The following is a 23,823-nucleotide window of genomic DNA, read 5'->3' as shown; positions in this document are numbered from 1 at the left end:
TAAAATCCGAAGAAAATAAATCGGAACAAGCGAACAAAGGAATTTCAGGAGCCCCACTTGCTTTTGATGATATTGTGTTAATATGAAATGCAGAAATGGTTGCGCTAGATGTACTGCTACAAAGTGCAGCTTCTTTTAGGGAGCGTTCACTCCGACAGCAGAGCGGCAATACTAGCGCTGAGCTCGCTAACTGTGCACTCAAAACTATTCAAGGAGTGTCTGCCCTCACTAGAAATAGTATAGAGCTACTTGATCATCAGACTCGTTTGGGTGCCTGGTCATAGCGGAATCGCTGCCAACCGCTCACATTAGAATAGAACCGCGTTGGATCCCAATTGGCATTTTGCAATCTAGCACTGGACCAATTGCGTGAGCTTTGCAAGCGCCGGATGACCATCAGCCCCAGTGCGTCTTCTAGATCCTTATTGGCCTGAAGTTTAACCCAGGAGGTCTTCTGAATTACTTGCCCTTAGCAAAGTAGGGGTTCATACTGGACATTGTCCAATGCGGTAAGGAATCTTGCCGGATGGAAGTTGTTAAAGTGGTACGAAAGAGGATAAACTGGAAACATCCAGACATTTTATCTTTCATTGTTCAGAATCCGCAATCTTAGGATGAAACATCTCGGCAGTCTTACCTTTGGCGAACCATAGCCGAAACTGACATTGGCCATCTAACCGGCGTTCTAAGCTGTCCCTGATACCTTTAAGGATCGACCTCTTAACCTAAGCTGTTCAAAGCAAAGTGTGCATACGCTTTTCTTTTAAGAAAGACACGGTTCTATGGGAATCTTCTCCTTGATAATAACGTTTGATAATACATTTTATAGGCAGGTGTCTACATCTGTGACCTACAGGTTCTCGGCGACCATTGATTCCGTTTTAAAGATGGTTCTACTTTTAGCCATTGATCTATACTTTCATAATCCTCGAAAGAAAAACCAAAATTTTAGAAAAATTACGATTTATTCCTCAATATAGTCTCCTCTTAGTTTTCAATTTCTTCAACCCGTCAGAGACAATCGTTTTCTGATGGCTTGTAGAGTAAACTTCCAAGCTTGCCTCAAATTTTTTTTTTGTTTTTCAAGTTTCAAAAAAGCAGTTTAACGAGGGAAAAGTTTGGCGAATGTGTTATCAGTTCGCATTTTATTTCAATTTGGCCATGGTGACAGTAAAGATGTGAGCTGGTGCATTATCATGACAAAGAAATCGACTTTAAAATTGGCTTAGTCGAGCTATGTGACCGTTTTCCGTCCCTGCTCCAGGAAATCGATGTTGATCACACAATGGAGCCGTTAAAGCCAGTAAAGTTCACATTTACGACTGTTACTTAGTCTCTAATAATAAGGGTGTTCCATCAACTGCTATCAATCGACGCATAAACCCTTCGGACTGTATTTAAACAGCGTCAAATACTGCTGGGAAGTGGGTTCACAGTCACTCAGATATAACTAGAAGCATTACCTTAGATAACCTTAGATAAAAACCCATTCTAAGTTTTGTGAAGATATATTGCCACATAAAATATTTTCTTTACAAGAACTTTTTGTTGTACTAAAAGAACTAAAAAAAGAAAACAATATTCCGTTGTCCGTTAATATTGCTAATTACTTCAACTACACAGGCCGGTAAACTTCTGTTTCGTTGGCATGAAAACTGAATATTAACAATACTAATGCTCATGAAATTATATCAAAATACAGCATTCTAAAATTATGATCTCTGTTTCACTTTTTTGCAGCTGTTACTAATCTCCTTTGTCATCACTGGCCTGTTGGTTACTGCGCGAGCTGAGGCTGACTCCACCATAACCCGCTATGCTAGCGAATTGAACATCGATGGTTCTTACAGTTTTGATATAGCGCAATCGAATGGCGCCGAACATCGCGAGGATGGCGTGGGTGGACAATATGCTCAGGGTTATTTCCGTCACTACTCGCCGGAAGGAAAATTCGTGCAAATTATTTACGTAGCCGATGAGAATGGCTATCAGCCGCAATCCGATGCGCTTCCTACGCCACCACCGGTGCCTGCACACATACAGCGAGCCATTGAGTACATACGCGCACATCCCACACCCGAAGAGTTGGCCGATCAACAGGTGCGCGCACGACAGTTTTAGATTGAGAACGCCAATTTGTACTGAGGCAAAATGAGTCGAAATTGTCTTAATGAATCCGACGGCTTTTGTTGTTCATGACTTTTTAGTAGGAAACATAATAACGGATTATTCGTTATTTGTTCAATTAACGGCCTGCGGCAGATACATTAAGACACACACTTTGTACCTTACTTAATGATGTAGAAACTTAGAAAATGTTTAAATTAGCGCAATAAATAATAATAAAAATTAACACTGAGCTGTTTTGCTTTACGAGCTGAGGCTATTCGTTATTTGAATGGGTGTGAGTTGTGTCTTTCATAATTCGGAAGAGCATTTGATTAATGATTGGGTTATAACATCGTATAGGGTGCGCTAAATGGCAAATTCAATGAATTCTCTATCTGATTCAAGCAAAAAAAAAAGATAATAGTATTAATAGAAATGATTATAAGAATGAAACATATTCATAAAGATCTCACCAATTAGCATAGACAAAAGCAGAACAATGAAGATGGAGAAAAGCAAAATTGTTCGGCGAGGCTTAAGCGATGACATGACATAAATTAAATTATATTTTATCAAAAAAGTACCAAATAATAGCTTGCCTTGGAAATAATTATATTATATAACTATGTAAACACGAGCATTTGCCCGTCAGCTAATCGCTCTGCCACAAATTGTGGCAAGCAGGAAATAGAATTGTTGACAGCGCCCACAAGCAATTTTGAAATAACAATTGTAACTACTCTGCTCAACATTTAGCGCCTGCTGCGCCTCAAGCAGTATGCAATTTATCTTTAGCTATTCATTTTCTGGCCATGAATTTTTACAGTTCTGCCGTTTTTATCCACTTTCGTTATGCTTTTTTTCAAGCTTTCAATGCAAGTCGAATTAGATGATGGATGAGTGAGTAAAGGAGAAGGTAAACCAGTTCGCTGCTCGCCTAATATGCTACGCCATGTTATGACACACTTCAATTGGCATAACATTACCTAAGTAAGTAAACCATGTCGCTTGTGTTAGTCATTAAAGAACAAGGCGAGGTTGCTTGGGCGCGTCTTAAATGACTCAGCTAATATGTAATTCATCATCGTTCTGCTTGTGGCTGAGAAAAATTAATAATCCAATTATCAAAAATTTATATTTCGCCAATTAATAAAATATATATTTTGGGCTTAATTTTTAAAGAAAAAATTAATTTCGCATTTATCAGTTCTCTGTGGTGTGAGGTTCGCACTAAAAAATTTATTATTGTCTAAATCATATCAAACAAGTAAGTAAAGTCTAAGTTCGAGTATAACCGAAAATTTTATATGCTCACAATTTGCTAGAATATAAACCGGGGAAATAACGGATGATCTAAGTAGAAGTATTTTTTTCAAGAGTCTCCTTTTGACAGTTCACGCATGAGCCGTGTCAAGCTGTCACGGTATTTTTCTTCAGTACTTTTAGGTATTTCTTAACGGAAAGAATTACGCCTGAACATTTACAAATCTTTCAACTTTATTACGAAAATTCATGTTTTGTAAAGAATATGTTTCGTGCGCTTCGCTCAATTTATTGTCAACATAATCGACCTACTGAGCGTTCTATTCGCAACAACATAATCCATCTTGAGACCCAGCATTCACTGACATTCGACCGAATAGACCACGTCTAGCTCGCAGTGAAGAAAATATAGCAGTCGTAGCTGAGAGTATACACGTAGACCTGTGCAAGAACAGAAACTGCTCGACCTTCCCAAGCGACATCGCTTCGCTCTATGGCCCATTTTAGACTCAATGGATATGAAAACAAGTATAATTTGCGACATTTGGGACGAAGAGAAAACGGAAGAGTTATGAAAGTAGTGAGCCGGTGGAATCATCGGTCCATATATCTCCAAAAATTATGTCGATGACTATTTGATGCCTGAAAATGAAGCTCGCGATCTCAGCGACTTTCGATTTCAACAAGACGGCACCACTTCCTACATATCGCATCACGGAGCAGGTTCGCCGCATCAATCAATGTATTCATTGAGAGAACACTTCGATGAGCAAATAATTTCACTACTTGTGTTAGATTTTTTCTATAGGGATATGTAAAGTCTAAAGTCTATGCAGACAATCTCGCTTCGATCCAGACCTTGGAGCAAACCATCACGCGTGCCAGAGTCATCGAAAATTGGACTCAACGGATGGACCACGGTCAACATTTCAAAGAGATAGTGTTCAAAAAATAAATGCTAAAGTATGTCCTTTCGAATGATAATAAACATTCTCCATTAAATTTGAAGTGTTTGTTTTTTTTCTTTAAAAAAGTAGGGAACCTCGAAAGAATTCCCCTTAAGTATGGAAACAAAAATGTCGTACGGGGTTAAACCTGGATAATACTGGGGATCCAGCAGAATGGGCTGTTGTTTTTGAGTTTCTGCGTCGAATCAGTATAATAATTCGTCGTAGAAGAGCCCCGTTGATGTATGGAACCTCATAAAACGGCTATTCCTTTCGGCCGTTAGAACGGTTTTTGGCTACATCGGGGCAGGTTCGCCAGAAAAGTTCGATGGCTTAATGTTTGGAGTAAGAAAACGCGGTATCCATCGCACCGAGAGCATTCTCTTTCCCAATATTTCTTGCACGATCTGACAAACTCGATATTTTGAGTTGTTTATCGATCTTGCACACATCGTAAACATTATAATGGTATCGTCACTATAAAGGCTTACAGTAACGTAAAAGCACTAAGAAATAATCATCACACTATTGCAAATACGTTAGAAGACATGATAGTGTAGAGTTACACAACAAGTGCTGCTCGTTTGTTTGAGCATCAGGTATAGTGTGTTCGATTCACTATGGGCGTAACGCTTGGTGAACTGACGACAACTGGTATAAAATACAAAGTTGAAGAGAAATTACAACTAAAACCCGCGATAAAGGTAAGTAGTTTGTAACTAGTTGAGATTCTATTAAAAGAACTTTGAAACTATAAATAAACAAATAAAATTGGGTATACCGAACGGTTTTCAGAAGGTGCTATTATGAGGACAATATGTACAAAATTCTGTTCAAACACAATGCCTAGCAATTTGCAAGCCGAAATATTGTATATTTCACGAGACTTTCTGTTTTATAAAAATTTCTATATATCTAAAGAAACACTCTAAACATATACATATATGCAAATGCACATTTGGTATATATAACCTGATATTTACGTCTACTATTTTATGGCGCTACAAACAACCGTTGTGTGCAACATGTTGAAAGAGTTCAAAAATAATGCAAGACCAATTCGCGGAATCGCTTCTCCATCTGCTGAGATTAGCAATAAAACTGCGCATCAACAAATCACCGCTTTTACGATGGGTTGTGTTGAAGTGGAGCTGCAATTGCATCGGTTTTGCTTGAATGCATCACATATTTGACTAACTCGTTTATTTGAAAGCTATAAATGTGAGCAATTTCAGTTTCGGTTTGCTTGGGTGATTTCATTAGCTGCGGAATGCTGGCGTTCTCATTTTCTTAAATTTCATCATCACACTCTTGAAAAATTTTACAAAAACAAGAGTTTAAATTTTTATGAGTTCTTTAATACAACTGAATTTAGTCGAAATAATTTTCCCACGCATATTGGTAGCTGCTTTAAGATACTCATCGCATTCTCGACAAGTGTCTTTCAAAATGTCGCATAATCACTTTGCGTGGCATTTAGTTAATGTAATAAAGGATTAATATCTTAATGCTATTTACGTCAAGATTAATCCACTAAGCGGCCAACAATCACGTGATGCGCATGTGATAAGGCTTCTAATATGTTTGTGTGCATTTGTATTTACACATATGAATGTTCTACTATACATGTTGACCCACTTTGTATGCAAACTATAACACCACTTTAAGCTGGTAGTTCTCAATACTTGCAGATATGTATGTTCATATATTATATAACTATGTTTGTAGTTGATACTCTTAAAGCGCACATACATATTTAGACACATTTAGATGTTATTTATAGTTCTGTATCAGTGAAGATCTCAAGAATAGCTGCAAAAGCGATTAAATTTATTAATTCGGAGGCAGTTGCGATTTAATTATCTGGGTCTACAATACACAAATACATGTACAAACAGTTATGTTCGTAATAATAATACCGTTTTAGTAGCAATATTTGCAATAATTATAAATGTGAATAAACTTGCTTTCGCTTTACGATAAACACAAAAACCGGTACATAAAAATTAAATAAAATTTATACCCTAAACAGAGTATATCAAGTTGCCCACGAAGTTTGTAAGAAAAAAACTTCGGCGACCCCATAAAGTTTATATAAATGGTGATCCATTTCAAGATTTCCTACTTTTTTTTTTTTAAAGAAAAAGCACACAAACTTCGAATTTAATGGCAAATGTTTATCATCATTCGAAAGAACATTCTTTGGCATTTATTTATTGCAGATTATCTCTTTGAAATGTTGACCGTGGCTACTTCTTAGAGTGCCCATTCCTGGAGTCCAATTTTTGTTGACTCGTTCGAGCATTTCGACTAGTAACTGGCGAATGACATACTTATGGTTTGCTCTAAGGCCAGAATCAAACCAGGGTTGTCCGCCTAGACTTTAGACTGTACATATCCCCAAAGGAAAAAGTCTAATGATGACGATCTTGGTGGCTAATTGACCGGCCTAAAACGTGAAATTATCTGCCCACCAAAGTGTTCTCTTAATAAATCCATTAATTAATCCAAATGTCGCTGAGATCACGAGATTCAATTTCAGACATCAAGTAGTCGCTTATCATGGCGGTTGCCACTGACGGTTTCATCATTTTTGAAGAAATATGGACCGATGATACCACCGGCCAACAAACGATTACGTTGAAATGATAGCTCTTAAATCTCCAGAGGATGTGCTGTTCGACTCAAATGCGGAAAATTTTGCTTGTTTACATACCGATTGCGCTAGAAACGGGCCTCACCGCTGAACATAATTTGGTTTGAAAACGTCGAATCTTCTTGGAAATTTGGTAGAGCCCATAGAGCGAAGTGATGTCGCTTGGCAAGGTCTTACGTAAGTTGTATTGTACAAGTTGTTTAAATTTAAGATCTCGACGTAAAATGCGTTAAGTCGTTCAATACGTCAGTCCGCGTTGCTGCGACCGCGCCGAATCGACCCTCCACGGTCTTCGTGTACACTCTCTATATTTTTTTCACTGCATGCTGGACGTGGTCTATTCGGTTGAATATTATCCAATAATAAATGGTCTCAAAGGGGCTGATGGTGTTGCGAATAGTACCCTCAATAGGCCGATTATGTTGTCCATAAGTTGAGTGAAGCGCGCGAAACACATTTTTTACAGGGCGTGAGTTTTTGTAACAAAGTTGAACGATTTGTAAACGTTATTCAGTTCATTATTTTCAGTCACTGTCTATAGACTTTATTTTGCAACTGGCAGCTCTAAGACTAAGAGATTCCGTCTTATTTCTCATATACTCAGTAAGTTTCCGTTTCTACTCAGTATCGTGGATCGAATCCTTTAGAACCAAATATGCCTTCTCTTCCAGAGGAGAGTGGTAAAGAGAGGAAGTGGAGAGGGATACAGGGACGAGTATCTATTTGGTCCGAACTAGATAATCGAGTGTGAAGTGGTGATTAGATACCAGAATCGACTATCGACTACCAGACCACAGCAGTGTCTACCAAGCAGAGTTTCCATCAATTAAAGAAAGATTTCTTGGTCTGATAAAGGAATATATTCATACATACATATTGTATTATTGAAATCATTAAAGTCTCTTAGGATATCTTTAAAAGTAGTGAAAGAATGCATTGATCTTTTGGATCTAACATCATATTTCGTAAGAAACCTGCAATGAGTACCAAGACATAGGAATAGAGTGGTTATCAGGGATAACTGTGAAGCTGATGAACCAGTCAGAGCGACAAACATACATATTATTAATACAGTTGACTCTAGGTGGAGTCAATAATAAACATCGTTTATTCAGAGATTCAGAGAGGACATAATGGACCTCTTAAAGTCATAGGTGCGTCGTCAGACATCCACTCTACCTACTTACCTACAAAGGTGTGCTTAGGGAAATTGGCATATAGTATTGGCCTTAGCAATGCTAGAATCTTCGAACGCATTATTTAGATCGGACCCGCTGCGATCAAAGTTGAGACAAAGTCTTTAGAAAATATTTGTTTCCTTATTAAGTGTTCTTAATTCTACTTGAAGGCTTTTCTTATCAAACTACGTGACTATAAAGAACCAGAAAACTGGTGTCTTTTCGGTAAATTGGCATATAGTATTGTTTAGCAACGTTAGATTTTTCGAACGTATTATTTAGATCAAGAGCAGACAATTTAAACTTAGCGAGCGAGTTGAGAAAATGCATCTTTAGAAAATATTTTTTTCTATATTAAGAGAGTATTATCGCTTCTATGTTAACGATTTTTCTTGTTGCCCTATAGTAATATGTTACAAGAGCATACAAAATTATTACGATTTGTTTTTGTAGCTCTACCGCATATATCAGTCAATATGTTAGTTATCTTAATAAAATTGAGAGAGTTTATTTTACTCATAACTGTCTATCTTTTGTGCTTAAAATATAACTAATATCAGGATTTTGAACTCGCCGGCGACTTTACTCAACATTATTCTCTAATTATTGAATTTGAGGAATCTTGATGAAACCTTCTGTAGCATTTTATTAGTCTGCGGCCTTTTAACTGTAAATGTACTAGATATACCGGCAAAAAATAATAATAACGTCATAAATATGTCTACGAATTACCCAGTAATTATTTTCGTTACTCTCCCAAACCTTATACAAATGTGGCGGTCAGTGTATGAGATATATATATATTCATATATAATTGCTGTATTAGGATCCACTGATTTTGAGCCCAGAGGTGTCCCTTGTCACTGCGATTCTCTGTACCAAATTACATTTCTATGGTATATCTTAATTTAGTGCTTAGTTATGGCATATGGGTTTCTTTTAATGATGTTTTGTGAACGGTAGGACAGACAGTCACTCGTATTTCAACTCGTCTCATCATCCTGATCATTTATATATGTATCTAACCCGATTACTTTTAAGTGATATGTAGAACCGTTAGGTGAAGAAAACTAGTATCTCCTGTATTGATTCGGCTTTTGGTAAAATCACATATTATTAACTAAGAAACAGAGTTATATTAAGGTCACATACTATCACCAAAAAATATATAAGGAGTAAAGCAGTGGTGGATTCCGAAGGAGAAATGGGGGAAATTTTCCAAAACGAAGAATCTACCGCCGACAAACAAAACGATAAAATTTCTGCGTGAGAGAACTTGCAGGGTCTCAGTGTATATTCCTCTGGTGGACACAATTGGCGAATACTTAAAGACGCGCTATTCTAGAGAAGTATTGGATAGATTTCAAATGAGTTTGCTTCATCATGAAAAATAATTTGTTTTGAGAACCAAAATAATGGAAAATTAGATTGACTGCTGTTTGGATAATGACAATGTCATGCGACGTTTGAAGCTGAAAGGATCAAAAGACAAGAAGTTACCGTCTACTGTATTGAAAAGAAGAAGAACTGCGATGTATGATACCTACCTATACTCTATAATTCATAGGTTTCGTCATTTATTCTGCACTTTTCCTCTGACGAATGCGAGCTTTGAATGCTCTTTTTGATAATAAACTTCATGTTACATATAAATTCGTATTATTTTCGAATTTCAATAGCATGTCTCACAGATTGATGGAAATATGCGGTAAAAAGTTATTTAAAGGCACCATAGTCCCAATATTCAGAGTTCTTCTGACGTAAGACGCATTTGTTTAGTGAGTTATCGCACATTTTGTAGGTATTTAGTTATATTTTCAACACCAGCGTCATATAGGGAGTGAGCGTAATTATCAGCCGATTTGATAGTCCCAATATTCAGAGTTCTTCTGACGTAAGACGCATTTGTTTAGTGAGTTATCGCACATTTTGTAGGTATTTAGTTATATTTTCAACACCAGCGTCATATAGGGAGTGAGCGTAATTATCAGCCGATTTGACACATTTCACATTCTCTGAGGAGGAGCTGGTTGGACTCTCGCAAGTTTGGTTGAAATAGCTTTAATGGTTTGTGAAATATGTGCCGTTATGTGGGCGTGACAATCGTCTATTAGAATAATTTGTAGTCATTAAAAATTAAAGTTTTAGATTTAGTAATTTGAGGGTAGGTATAATTTTGTACATACATACACCAAATACGTATGTACATATGTGTGTAGAGTAAACAATTGGCTATAAATTCAACTTCAATGCGCTTTTCAAAGCTTGTCGCTCGATCAAATTTCATCTTCTCTTTTATACGCCACATTTATTGTCGACTTAACATTACACGTCTAAGTGTCTGTCTGAATGCCTGTTGGTGTGTCAATTCTTGTCTATTTGCATGACATCTGTGCCCGTTGGCGACAGAAAAAGGTCCTTCCGACGTACACAAACTTAACAGCACGTATCATTAAATATGAGTTTCCATGTTCTTACACATTTGCTTTCATACTGTAAATTTAATTCCGCGCTAATGTGGGGCATATGCGCTAATGCATGTGTAATATGTACATATTTGTGTGGACTATTATGAGTTTCTCTTGCATTAGACACTTTATGTGAGTCATACGTGAAGGCGTTTGGTGTCTAATTTTATTTGAGCAATTTGTAATTGTTATCTTACTGGCGGTACATCTATGTAAGTGAGTATTCTGTAAACTCTGGCAGAGTCATGTGTCGAAGTTCAGAAGAGCAACAAATTTTTTCACTAAACTGATGGGTAATAACATTTAAAACCCATTGGCATATCAAGAACATTTAGCATATTATAAGAAATGGGCAAAAACGAAATCAATCCATATAGAAATATAGGAGCAAGACAACACATATTAATATTTTGTTCCTTCTATTTGGCAGTTATAACTTTCGAAGTCGTAGATCAATTCGTCTATCTTGGAACCAGCATTAAAACCAGCAACAATGCATGATCTCTGGGTAACCACGCAGAATATTTTTTTGCCAATAGGTTGCTACTTTAGAGCTGAGTAGGAACAGAGAAGTAAAGTCTTCTCTCGATCAACAAAAACAAAACTTTGAGTAAGTCACCTATTATTTCCTGTCCTGCTGTATGGTGAGAGGCATGGACGATGACAACATCCGATGAGTCGACGTTACGAGTTTTCGAGAGAAAAATTCTGCTAAAGATTTATGGTCCTTTGCGCATTGGCCACGGCGAATATCGCATTCGATGGAACGATGAGATATACGACGACATTCACATAGTTAAGCAAATTCAGAGACATCGGCTATGCTGGCTAAGCTATGTCGTCCGAATGGATGAAAACACTCCACGTCTGAAAGTATTCGACGCTGTCCCGCCGGGGGAAAGCAGAGGAAGAGGAAGACCTCCACTCCGTTGGAAGGACCAAGTGGAGAAGGACCTGGCTTCGCTTGGAAGATCCAATTGGCGCCACGTAGCGAAAAGAGGAAACTCCTGGCGCGCTGCTATTAACTCGGCTATAACCGCGTAAGCGATTTTCAAGCCAGTAAAGAAGAAGAAGTAAGCATATTATCTTTAGAATGGGTTAGTTTGGACTGTACTTCTACTCGTTTAACATAAATTTGTACAGACCTCTAAAATATTTCATCACAATTTCCTACGAATTGTTACCAAGCAATGTAAAGTTCCCGGTCGCACTAACCTTTCCTTAATTCTCTAATTTTATCTCCATTATTTTTTCACGCATTTGCTTCGCCATATTTTGTGTTATTTTATGACACATCTTCCACATTGTTTGTACGTCGATGGCAAACACAAAGTGCGCAGAACATGTCAGGCGTTGCAAATTTCTGCCGCGTGTGAAAGCGTACAGTGTATTGGCTGCTAGACAATAAATGCACAAAATCGATAATAAAAAAATAATTAAGATTTTTTTCGTTTTTTTTAATATGGTAATATGGTATGAACATATTGGAAAGTTAGAAGTTTTTCAATAATTTAGATTATCTGTATCTGTGATAGATTTGGAATCTACTATAATTTGAGAAATAAAAAACCAAAATTTATAATATTTTATGCTTTTATTAATGTATTTATTTATTTTATATTACTTACTTAATATTTCAAAAGATTTCTGTAAAAAGTTTTGGGCGAGTCATTAAGTCTCATCACCTTTTCTATTGATCAATTCTGGCTTCTTCATGAATCACTTAATTTGTCCAGCCTGATCATAATACACTTCAGAATTAATAGTGGTATTGTCGCGCAAAAGCTGAAATCAAATGATCTATTTTATATTCCCCCAAACAGACAACATAACCTTTTTTTGGTGATCATCGGCTTTCGAAGTGATTTGAGCTGATTCATTCTACTTAAACCATGATCTCTTGTGCTTTAGATTCTTGTAAATAACCCACTTTTCGTCGTCCCTAACAACGCGCTTCAGAAATGGATCACTTCTTTGTCGTTTCATAAGCAATTTACAGTCATTTATGCGACAAACCAAAGTTTTTTTCTGTATGAACATGAAAATTAATCTTAAATATTTCTTGTACTTGCGAATGGTCGTATTAGACAAATTTAATGAAATCTCTCGAGTTGTCATTCGACGATTTGCATCGACAACGACTTTACTTTATCCAAATCGGCTTCAAGTGTTCTCCAGGGGTATTAATGTACAGTAGACTTTTTAACCATCCTATTACCGATATGAGTAATTTGTAATCCGATGTATACTGTAAGACCTTGAAAAATAAATACTTACATATATAAATGATCAGCATGACGAGATGAATCAATTTAGCCACACATAGAACATAGAAAAGAATTGAGGCCTGCAATGCCTTGTATAGAGCGCGACAAGGTGTCGGTATTTGTCTCGGAAGAAGTTGATTACATCTTTAAACTTTGCAAGGTTGTGATCTCCCAGTATTAGCTTAGCATGGCGCATTCCTGTTGTCTGCTGCCAGTGCCGTGCCTTCCCAATCTCTTCTCCGGATGCGGAGTATCTCCTTTATAGTGGGGCCCCACCGTAATGCATGGTTCTGGCCATATCATTGTTGCCGCTGCTGCAGAGCGGGCTAGTTCGTCGGCCATCACTTTATGCCCAAGCAGCCAAATCAGGTGGACATGGTTGCAAACTGATAGGCGATTCAGCCTTCCTATACACTTTTCCAATAAAAGCGAATTGACGTCATAAGCTGAGATCGCTTTTGGTGACACTATACTATTGCTAAGTATAGCGATATTTGCGATGGATATTTCTGCACACTGACTTATAGCAAAGACTTCTGCTTGAAAGATGCTCTGGAAATGTCCCATTGATATGGATAGTTTGGTATGCGGTCCTGCAATGCCTCTGAAGTTCTCGAGCGTCTGTGTACCACTGGATAGTGCTGCCTCTCAGTAGTAGGTCGAGTGTGGAATCTCTCCACTTGGCCTTACTGCCGACTAAACTCCTTTGTAAAGTTTACCCTCTTCTGAACGTCGTCTTTTAGAAAGAAGGTTCAGTAGTATGCCTTCGCTTAATGCCTTCAATTGTTGAGACGACTCTATCTTTCCTTCGTCAAAGCCCTCTCTACTGCCATGAGAAGCATTGTATGTTTCATACCTGCTTGATCGCAGATGCAGCCTAGTGAGCTCCAGTATGACAGACTTCAAGTGCTGCGGTTGCTATGCGCAGTGTCCCTGAAGGGCAGATGCAGGCGAGCCTTCAGCAACTTCAATAAATGAAGGCCCACCGAAGACTACCCAAATAAGCCTTAATATCATGGCAAACAGACATCTGATGATACCTGGCTTGCAATCCCAGGACCTGGTCGGCTTGGTCTCTGCATATCATGAGTGTCTTGGTGGCTCTGGATAGTCTTAATCCCACATGTCTATTCCACAATAAGTTTGAGTGAGAGTGTGAGGCCTAGGAATTTTATCTCTTTAGACACCTACAAGTCCTAGCCACCAAGTGTAAGGGTCCTCAAGCCTGGAAGAGATCTTCGCTTTGTAAAAGAGACAACGGTTGTTTCAGTGACAATTAAGCCACGGCCGTCCCTCTGTATATACCCAAATTAGTCTGACAGTTTTTGAGATATCGATCTTATCGTATTTTGTTAACATCTCTTTCTCCTCAAGAAGTTATTAATTTGTCTGAACTGCTGATTTTGGACCACTACAGCACATACTTATCATACAAACAATCCATAAAAATTAATTTTTTTAATTGAATTTTTAATTGATGAGATATTTTCATTGAATAAAGCGTGAACTATTGTTCAAAGGAATTGTTTAGATCGAACCACTATAGTATATACTATATAGATAGCTATCATAAAAAAGTGACCTATTAAAATCTGTAACTTCGATGTAACCAAAGCCAACGTTTTCGTAATAGTAGAAACATTCCTCATTAAGTTCGGTATTCAAATTAAAAATTGAAACTATTGAATTTGGATGAGTTGTTGAGGTGGCGGTCTGTAACCAAATATAAATTCAGACTATTCCCATAGACCAAATCTCGTAATTTCGTATATTTAAAATGAAAAATGCTAATAATTTTAGGTGTATATTTGTAATCTTTAGTTCTGTTCATAAATGAAAATGAGGTTGAATCACTTAAATATAAGTGTACTTTATATCATTATCACATATATATTTGTCTTCACGGACACGTATTCCTCTAGATATCCATACCTATAAAAATACATAAAAACGCCTACATGATCGATGTGTTCATGCAATGTAATGCAAAACTGTCTTTTTCTTTGTTTTCCCTCATACATAAATGCCTTCGCATGTGTCACAAATAAATTTAGATAAGTGTCAAGTTTTTGTTTCTATGGAGCGTTTTGACACTTATGGTAGGTGTGTGGAGGAATACTTGAGTGTATTGTCAATTCATCGTAACGGGACATTTGTGTTCGATGTAGACGCTTTTATGGCAATTGTGTGTTAACTACAAAGCTCTTATTCTAGTTTTAAATTGCCCCACCTTCCACTTCATTAACACTTGATATATCCAATTATGAATATGGGCCATTTACAGCATACAAGCACGTACAAATTAGTATGTAGATATGTGTTGAATGAAACAAAGATACCAGAATTAAATTTTTTGCATACTTACTTTTAGACATACATGTATAAAAGTATTCATTGAAGCTTTTATGTCGTATGACAATTGCTGCCATATTAAGCTATATTTATATTCGTATAAAGGGCAATTAGCTTTAATAATCCTTTCCGTGGTTATTTTGAGATATAGTTTGGCAAGAGTTCTTACTCATTTCATGAGAAACGAAGTCTTAATCGTATTCAATACACATATTTATAGATATTTACTTTATATAGCTATATACATATATAGCTGATCGAATCAAAGTCAAGTTTTGTGTGGAAAACTTTTCTATTTGAGAAATTATCTTCACGATCCTAGGGTGAAAGCTTTTATGGATTCTTTTTCTTACTGTCCCCATAGGGAAAATTTCAAAACCATCTCATGAAATTCATACTGAAATAGTTTATGATAAAATGTACCTTCAAAAGTCAAAATATATCGTTATACAAATTTTGTTTTCGTTTCACTCTTTTTTTTTATTGGTGATGCACGAAATTTAACTGCCAAGCGTTGCATCTCAAATAATCATAGCCTTGGTTCCTCTAGCACTATCATATGTGTAAACTACTACTTGCAACATCCATAAATACGCTCGAAATTTCTGTCACGTGTTCTCAAAGCGTTCTAAGATGCACTTGCATAAAGCTCCCACATTTCTTCTTGTACAGAAAGGTTTGCATATTAAGTTATTTATTCATACGTATGTGTTTTCAGTGCAGACATTTTAACTTGCGCAATATAGGAAATACATATGAGATCTAGCAAAAAGAAATGCATTATTTTAGCACTTATTTGAAGATTTTATTTGGAATAGTTAGAATAAACCGAGTTGGGTCAAATATCTACCCTATTATTATCCATAATTTGTTGCTATTTTAAAGGTATTTCTTGATAGCACTATCATAGAAACTCTATTTTCTATTAGTAAAAAAAACAAAAAATGGGACAAATTGAATATTACCTGCTTCTCTTTAGGCGACTTTTCAACTAACAAAAATATCGCAATGATAGGGATGAAGAATTGTTGCATGAAAAATGCCAAATCTTCACAATAGAAAGAAAACCATGAAAAGGAGCAGGTTTTTTAATAGCATGTTTCCGGCATCGGAATATAAGGTGGATGTTTAAGAACCCCTAACTTCCTGAGGTGTCACTATACGTACTACAGATGTGACATGTGTGGCGGCTGACGTTGTTAGTATACAAATTTTCTTCAATTGTCCAAAAGCAGGCCGTTTCAGACGATACAATTGTTAGCAGGTATTGTAACCCAGGTAAGAGGTTGGCTTTGTGGGAATAGCGCACATAGTAAATGATTCTCTCTGCAAATGGAAATAAACGCAGCGGGAATGTTTAACTTCTGGACAATGGAAACAATTCTTACTTGGGAGTCGGACTCGATAATCTTATCTTTGTAACCACATCCCATCTACACAATGTATGCTGAATTGATAAGTCATATCTTGGAAAAATAATGAATTCTTTCATCTAAGACCTGATTTTAATGGGACTTACATTCCATCAATTGGCGACAGTTTTGTAAATTCCGATCAAGCAAAAAGAATTACTATAGCATTTATTTTTAACGACCCTGAAAATTGGTGCAAAAAATTTTGAAGTTATACAGTTTTTATGCAAAATGCTCTCAGCTTTCTGATAAAATATTTTTCAAAATCCAAAAAATGTTTAAAATCCAATAAATTTTCCACCAATCTAAATCGACTTTTCCATGTTCAATTTTACATAAAAAAATGTTCAACAAGTAAGGAAGGGCTAAGTTCGGGTGTCACCGAACATTTTATTTCATTAAAGTGATAATCGAGATTTCATTTCCGTCATTTACATATTTTTCAAATACCGTATTTTTGTAAAGTTTTATTCCGCTATCATCATTGGTTCCTAATGTACATATATATTATACAGAGAAGGCATCAGATGGAATTCAAAATAGCGTTATATTGGAAGAAGGCGTAGTTGCGAACCGATTTAATATATCATATTTTGAACATGTCATCAGGGTGTTAAGAAAATATTTCATACCGAATTTCATTGAAATCGGTCTAGTAGTTCCCGAGATATGGTTTTTGGTCCATAAGTGGGCGACGCCACCACCATTTTCAATTTAAAAACAAAAACATGGGTGCAGCTTCCTTCTGCAATTTCTTCCGTAAAATTTAATGTTTCTGACGTTTTTTTTTTAGTCGGTTAACGCACTTTTAGTGATTTTCAACATAACCTTTGTATGGGAGGTGGGCGTGGTTATTATCCGATTTCTTTTTGAACTATATATGGAAATGCCTGAAGAAAACGACTCTATAGAGTTTGGTTGACATAGCTATAGTAGTTTCCGAGATATGTACAAAAACTTAGGGGGCGGGGCCACGCCCACTTTTCCAAAAAAATTACGTCCAAATAAGCCCCTCCCTAATGCGATCCTTTTAGCCAAATTTCACTTTAATATCTTTATTTATGGCTTAGTTATGACACTTTATAAGTTTTCGGTTTCTGCCATTTTGTGGGCGTGGCAGTTGGCCGATTTTGACCATCTTCGAACTTAACCTTTTTATGGAGCCAAGAAATACGTGTACCAAGTGATACCAATGATATCTCAATTTTTACTCAAGTTACAGCTTGCACGGACGGACAGACAGACAGACGGACGGACGGACAGACAGACAGATATCCGGATTTCAACTCTACTCGTCACCCTGATCACTTATATATACCAAACCCCATATCTGACTCTTTTAGTTTTAGGACTTACAAACAACCGTTATGTGAACAAAACTATAATAATACTCTCCTTAGCAACTTTGTTGTGAGAGTATAAAAATATGGGACATGTAAATAACTGAAACAACAAGTTGAAAATTATGTTAAGAATACTTATATATAAATATTATAATTTCCATTAAGTTTATGTTAATAATAAATCTTCTTAAAATTTTAAATGACTATAAACGTCTCAAAGATCCAATTTCTAGCAAACAACGTGGCTACAAAAAAGTAAAATGTTTTCCTTTGGATGAAACATATTTACTAAAAGAAATGCACCTGTGAAGGGTAACGTTTTTCTTTTACTTTCTGTTGGCTCATGAGAAGAGCAATTTAATAATGTAAGCACCTACAAGATGAGTTATAGTTACCGGCGCATGCACACTTTTGGAGCTTTTGTGGGGATAGTATGCTTTACATACATCTACAATTATATCACATTCACAATATAAAGAGCAAAGTCAGCAGCGAATTAACTTAACACTCATGAATCTCATCGCAATAAATCTGACGATGGCGATTAACTTATACCCGCAGGTAAGCAATCAGAAGCTCATAGTTGTCTTGTGAAACACTTTATATAAGTACTTTCCAAAGTAAACGGGACTTAAAAAAAAAGAACAAATGGTTTTTCGGCAAAATAAATTTATTTTATTCAAAATAGTCTCCTTCTGCTTCAATACAGCTTTCTGCACGGTCCAAAAGCATGTCGAACAAGTGTTTTGCTCGTTGGATGGTATGGCCGCCAGTTTGCCGGTGCAAGCCTTTTGAATGACCTCTACGTCTGCATAACGCTTTCCTTTCATGGGCAAATGAATTTTTGCGAAAAGGAAAAAGTCGCACGGTGCCATATCAGGTAAATACGGGGAGTGGTTAATGGTTAAAATGTGATTTTTAGTCAAATAATCGGTCTGGCGTCGATCGATCGGGCCGAACACGTCGAATACGGCGCACCAAACGCTTTAAAAATGCGATAAATCCATGTTTTGGAGATGTTTAATTCCATTTCCACGAATTTCAATGCTGATTTCGGCAGATTTTTGATGAATTCACGCACAGCTTCGATGGAATTTTCGGTGATCACGGATTTTAATTGGCCCACATGTTGATCGTCATTTATGTCCTCACGACCACTTTGAAAACGTTGAAACCACTCGTGCACTCTGCTATGGGATAGACAATCATCGCCATAAACTTGTTTCATCAATTGATACGTTTCGGTAAAAGTTTTTACCGATTTTAAAATTAAATTTAATGTTGGCTCTTTGTGCGAAGCTCATTTTCGCACCAATAACACAAACATACTAACACTTAAAACGCAATAACTTCACTTCCAATCGATGAAATTCTCACTGGACAATCGATAAAGATAGCAGATTCTAATGCACCAGTCGACAATACATAGATGGCGTCACCAGGGGGTGCTAGATTCAAAAACTTTGGAACTTACTCGCTTGATCTGAGTGTATGTATATATAAAATTGCTTGGATTTCGACCCTCAGGTTGACGTTTTACATCTTAAGGTATTTCCCTTGCTTTGATTCCTGAAACTTGCAAAGTGATATAAAATATTCGATTGCACTTAAACTTAGCTCTTCCTTGCTTGTTCAACACTTGTTTTATCAGAATATCTCGAATTATGATGAGTTATAAATCATGCATTTGCTTCTGTTTATAGATAACGAGTTAGTATAGTATAACTATATTATGGATAATACATAGAATTTCTATTACGTTCTATCAAGTAGTTCTCAAATCCAGATTTTCGAGGAAATTTAGATACACATAAATGTTTTATAAGTGTTCTCGAAAAAGTGTAAAATGAGTACTTCAGTGTACTACAACATAAAGAGGAAGTTACGTTTTTTCTCTCTTTTGAGTCGTTGTAGTTGTGCGTAAATGTTTTCCATTCATAAATTCCCAAAACTTACAAGTGATTGCGATGCAAGTAAGTGCGTATGGACTTGGTCAGACTTACAACTGAATTCACCTTTGTTCTGCTAATGGTAACAGCAAGCGAGCGCTTCGAGAAGTCTCGATGTCATACATTTAAACTGTTATACGCTGTTGCATGAGTCCTGCTGCTCCCTCGGTCTTTGTCGTAAAAATACGGAGTACACGTAAAATTACAATCCATTCAAATATGTGTGTGCTGTAATTTTCGAAGATTTTCTCTCAGGCGAAAAGAGAGAACACAACAGAATTGATGAAAATAAAATACGAACTTAATATAAAGAGGGTTTCAAGATTGATAGAAGGGAAGAGAAAGGATAAAGCACGAAAATTGCGATGAAAGCGGAAATGAGAATTTGATTGTGTATTTATATTTGTGTGCGTAAGCGAGTCATTCAACGATAGAGTTCTAGGTTGGCGCGCTTCCGCCGTTGCAATTAATGACAACATATCGTGTATTGTAACGGTGAAGTGTTATATACAAATCTTTGGAGAGTTAGGAATCTTTTGACGCTTCAGAAATTATAAGTAAAACTTGAATAGGTGTAAAAGTGACATGCATACTGTATACACTGGTTATCAAAGGAGAAAAAAGTTTGCCGAAAATTCCAAACATTGTGCTAGGATTTCTGGTAGTTATGCGAATTTCATCCAGTTGGTTGAATTGAGAGGTAAAAGTTATAAGCAAACAGTTAGGAATAGTTAATTTACAATATTATATAGTACATATACTGTCGGCATTTATAAGGATTTAAAAGCTTTTTCCAATGAAGTTAACAATCGTTTAGTAGAAACGAAGAAGAGGCTACTTAAGTATCTTTCATTATTCAATATATATGCCTAAATATGATCCCTTTATGTTACTGAGATAGCTATCATAATATATAATATATATATGTGACCTGGTCTACGGAAAGGGGGCTTGGGTGTCAAAAAATCAATTTTCACTTTTTAGTTGATTCGGATGGAAGATGAGATGCTTTTTCACGTGATAGAATCCAAAAAGTCATAACTTGTTTGAAAGTTCCCTAAAAATGTAGAGAAAGAAGAGTAAAAATACGAAAAAATATAATTTTTTTGTAATGAACAAAATACATTGAATTATAAGCTATAAAGACATGATTATACATGATTTAAATGTTCCACACTAGCAACTTACACGATGAACTATAATAATATTCCGACCAAAAACAACACTTACTGGATGTCCTTGAAGCCTCTGGAAAGGAGAACAATTAATGAGATAACAAGAAACTGACGAAACGATTGGTTTATTTTTAACAGCTGTTTCCCAGAAAACTAGGCACGTTAGCTCCCTTTTCGTAGACCAGGTCACATATAAAAAGTAATAAAATATATACATATAAGTACACTGCACAAAATAAGTGAGACGTGACGGACCGTAACGAGCGGTAGATTGAGTTCACCTCCATTTTTAAACATTTCTGAAGCATAACTCTTTTACCAGTTTGAGTGCTTGAAGTGACAACTGAGTTGTAGAACCTTATGTTTTGTTACTCATAATTTCTCATTTATCGGTGCTAGAAAAGCCCGTTAAGCGAACAAATATGTAATGTAAGCTTTATACTGCATAGATACCCCAATATCTGCGAAAATTATCTCCTGAAAGTTGGCAAACGTCATTTGGTATGAGTTTTTCACTTTCCATTGAAACTAGAAAACGCCTGTTTGTGATTTTTGCAGAAGAAGTCACAAAGCAGATTGTGTGCACCGAAATAAAAGCTGGAATGACAATAAAAGTAGCTGCTCTCATAGTGAACATAAATACTACGAGAACTCATTAAAATGAACTAATGAATGCACCTGAATGTCGCTTTTCCAATGCCTGGTTTGGCGAAGAGCAAAACTTACAGAAGTACAAAACCTCGCCTGCTGTGCTCTTTCCGTTCAGTCTAGGGCGCTCCATCTTCACATCCGTCGTAGCATCTTTCAACCATTCTATCAGTCAGCAACCTAAACAATGCAAACTTTTTGACAAGTTACTCTGGGCTCCTTGGGCTAGAAGAAGAGCACGGAAACGCGTGGACGTTGTGTTATATAATGTGTTGTTGTATTCCGCTCAACTTATTGTTGTAAGAAAAAAGAATTTGCAATGTCTTTAGCAGATAATTGATTGACGACTTGTTTTGAAAACACTTAGACCGATTTCAACTACTTCGCTTTACTCTGTTCAATATTGCATGCATTTTGGGCGGTTATTATTCAGTCTCGCGACTATTACGATTAGAAATAACCATTGATTTGATAAAGCGATCATTGGTAAGACTTGAAGAAGTTTCAACACTTTTTCGCTTTCTTTCTAATTCTTCATGTATTCCCGATAAATTAATGCAGTTAAGTTTACTATTACCAAAGCTAGGTATGGGATAGTGGACATGAAAACCAGCTGGAAATATCATTGTGAAACGAGAAATACACTTTGGATAAATTCTTAAGATTGAAAAATCTATAAATCTAATACTTGCATGGTGTTCATTTATTTCCTTTATAGTATAAAAAGGTGTTTTCCGGCGAATTGGTACTCCAAGAAGAAATAAAATAGAACATGGTCTAATGATATGCTAAGCAAATATATGGTTTGGATAGAGTGGTATGGTGGATATTTTATGATGGTCACAGTTCTAATTGTTGCGGACAAAGGTTACGTTTTTTCACCATTCTGTTCCACAGCAGTAGTAGCGTATTCGGTGCGTGTTGTACGGTATCTCTGAGGATGCGCATTATCCACTAGTCGACTTACAGAATCTGCTGTGCGTTTATGGATCGAGGTTATTATGGGTAGGTGGTCTGAAGCAGAGACTTATCATAGAGCCGTCAGATTATGCTGTTTATCAGATCATCACTAGCGATACCAAAGGGTCAGGGAGGTACTCTGCTATTAGGTTCTGCTATAACATATTACTTACCGATCCGGTACCAAAAACCTGGCTTTTGTGGTGCCTAAAACTTTAAATAAAGATCGTAAATACTCTCATATATTGACAATAAGTATTCATTAAGACATCTGAAATTTTTGCGCGGAGAGACAAATTTTGCTGAGCTATTTTGTTCTGACCATTTTATATAATCTTTAATAATAATAACAATAAATTTATAAACTAGGCTATAACTGCGTAAGCGGTGTCTACGCCAATAAAAGGAAAAGAAACTATACTAATGCACAAAAAAACAATATATAGTATAACGTATAACTTCATTATAAGTTTTGTACTTTTTTCATCATAAGTCATATTTAGTCTTTCATAATAAAGGGATAAATTAATTTACAAAGTGGCATTTGGTAGGCGTGATGGAGTCAAATATTTCTACTTCAGTTGCTAGAATTTCGAAAATGACTGGCGAAAATGCACCAATGGAATTTTACATATAGTGGAATCATTGTTCTAATTCTATTTTTCAAGTATGTTAAGTATTTGTGATGGTGTTTTCGTTGCTCTCAACTAACAATGAGTAATTTTGTTTGTATGTATGTTTATGAGTAGCTGTGTACGGGTCGCGGTGTTTTGGCATAATTTAGTTGTGGTATTTTTAGAAAGTATTTGCACAACACTCAGAATGCTCCGTTTTGAAGAAATTGTTAAAATTTGTAAAAACACACCCACCTTCAATTGCTCTTCAAGTCACCAAGTCACTGGGTCGCGGTATTCATTCACACACATACTTATGTAATTGTTCTTATACCCTGCGAAGCATACTGGTAAAATGACTAGTAAAACGACCTGGAGCCGTGACGGGGACTTTCCGTAAATCTTTCGGTCACACTCTTAAGAGCCATGGGCACTTTTTTGACCGTTTATTTTCATTACTTACCTAATTGTGTGATTGTATA

The 23,823-nt window shown here is 36.4% G+C and overlaps 1 protein-coding gene across 1 annotated transcript; it reads left to right on the top strand.

Moving 5' to 3' along the window:
* Positions 1 to 1,285: 1,285 nt before the first annotated feature.
* Positions 1,286 to 2,121, top strand: LOC120777167 (larval cuticle protein 4). The gene is made up of 2 exons (XM_040108322.1): positions 1,286 to 1,303; positions 1,741 to 2,121. Exons 1-2 carry the CDS (start codon positions 1,286 to 1,288, stop codon positions 2,119 to 2,121), a joined length of 399 nt encoding a protein of 132 aa, XP_039964256.1.
* Positions 2,122 to 23,823: the final 21,702 nt, after the last annotated feature.

The sequence above is a fragment of the Bactrocera tryoni genome, chromosome 5 (genome assembly GCF_016617805.1).
Source record: "Bactrocera tryoni isolate S06 chromosome 5, CSIRO_BtryS06_freeze2, whole genome shotgun sequence".
Lineage (NCBI taxonomy): Eukaryota > Metazoa > Arthropoda > Insecta > Diptera > Tephritidae > Bactrocera > Bactrocera tryoni.
The sequence above is the reverse complement of the archived record's forward strand: the minus strand, read 5'-3'. Positions and strand labels throughout refer to the sequence as shown.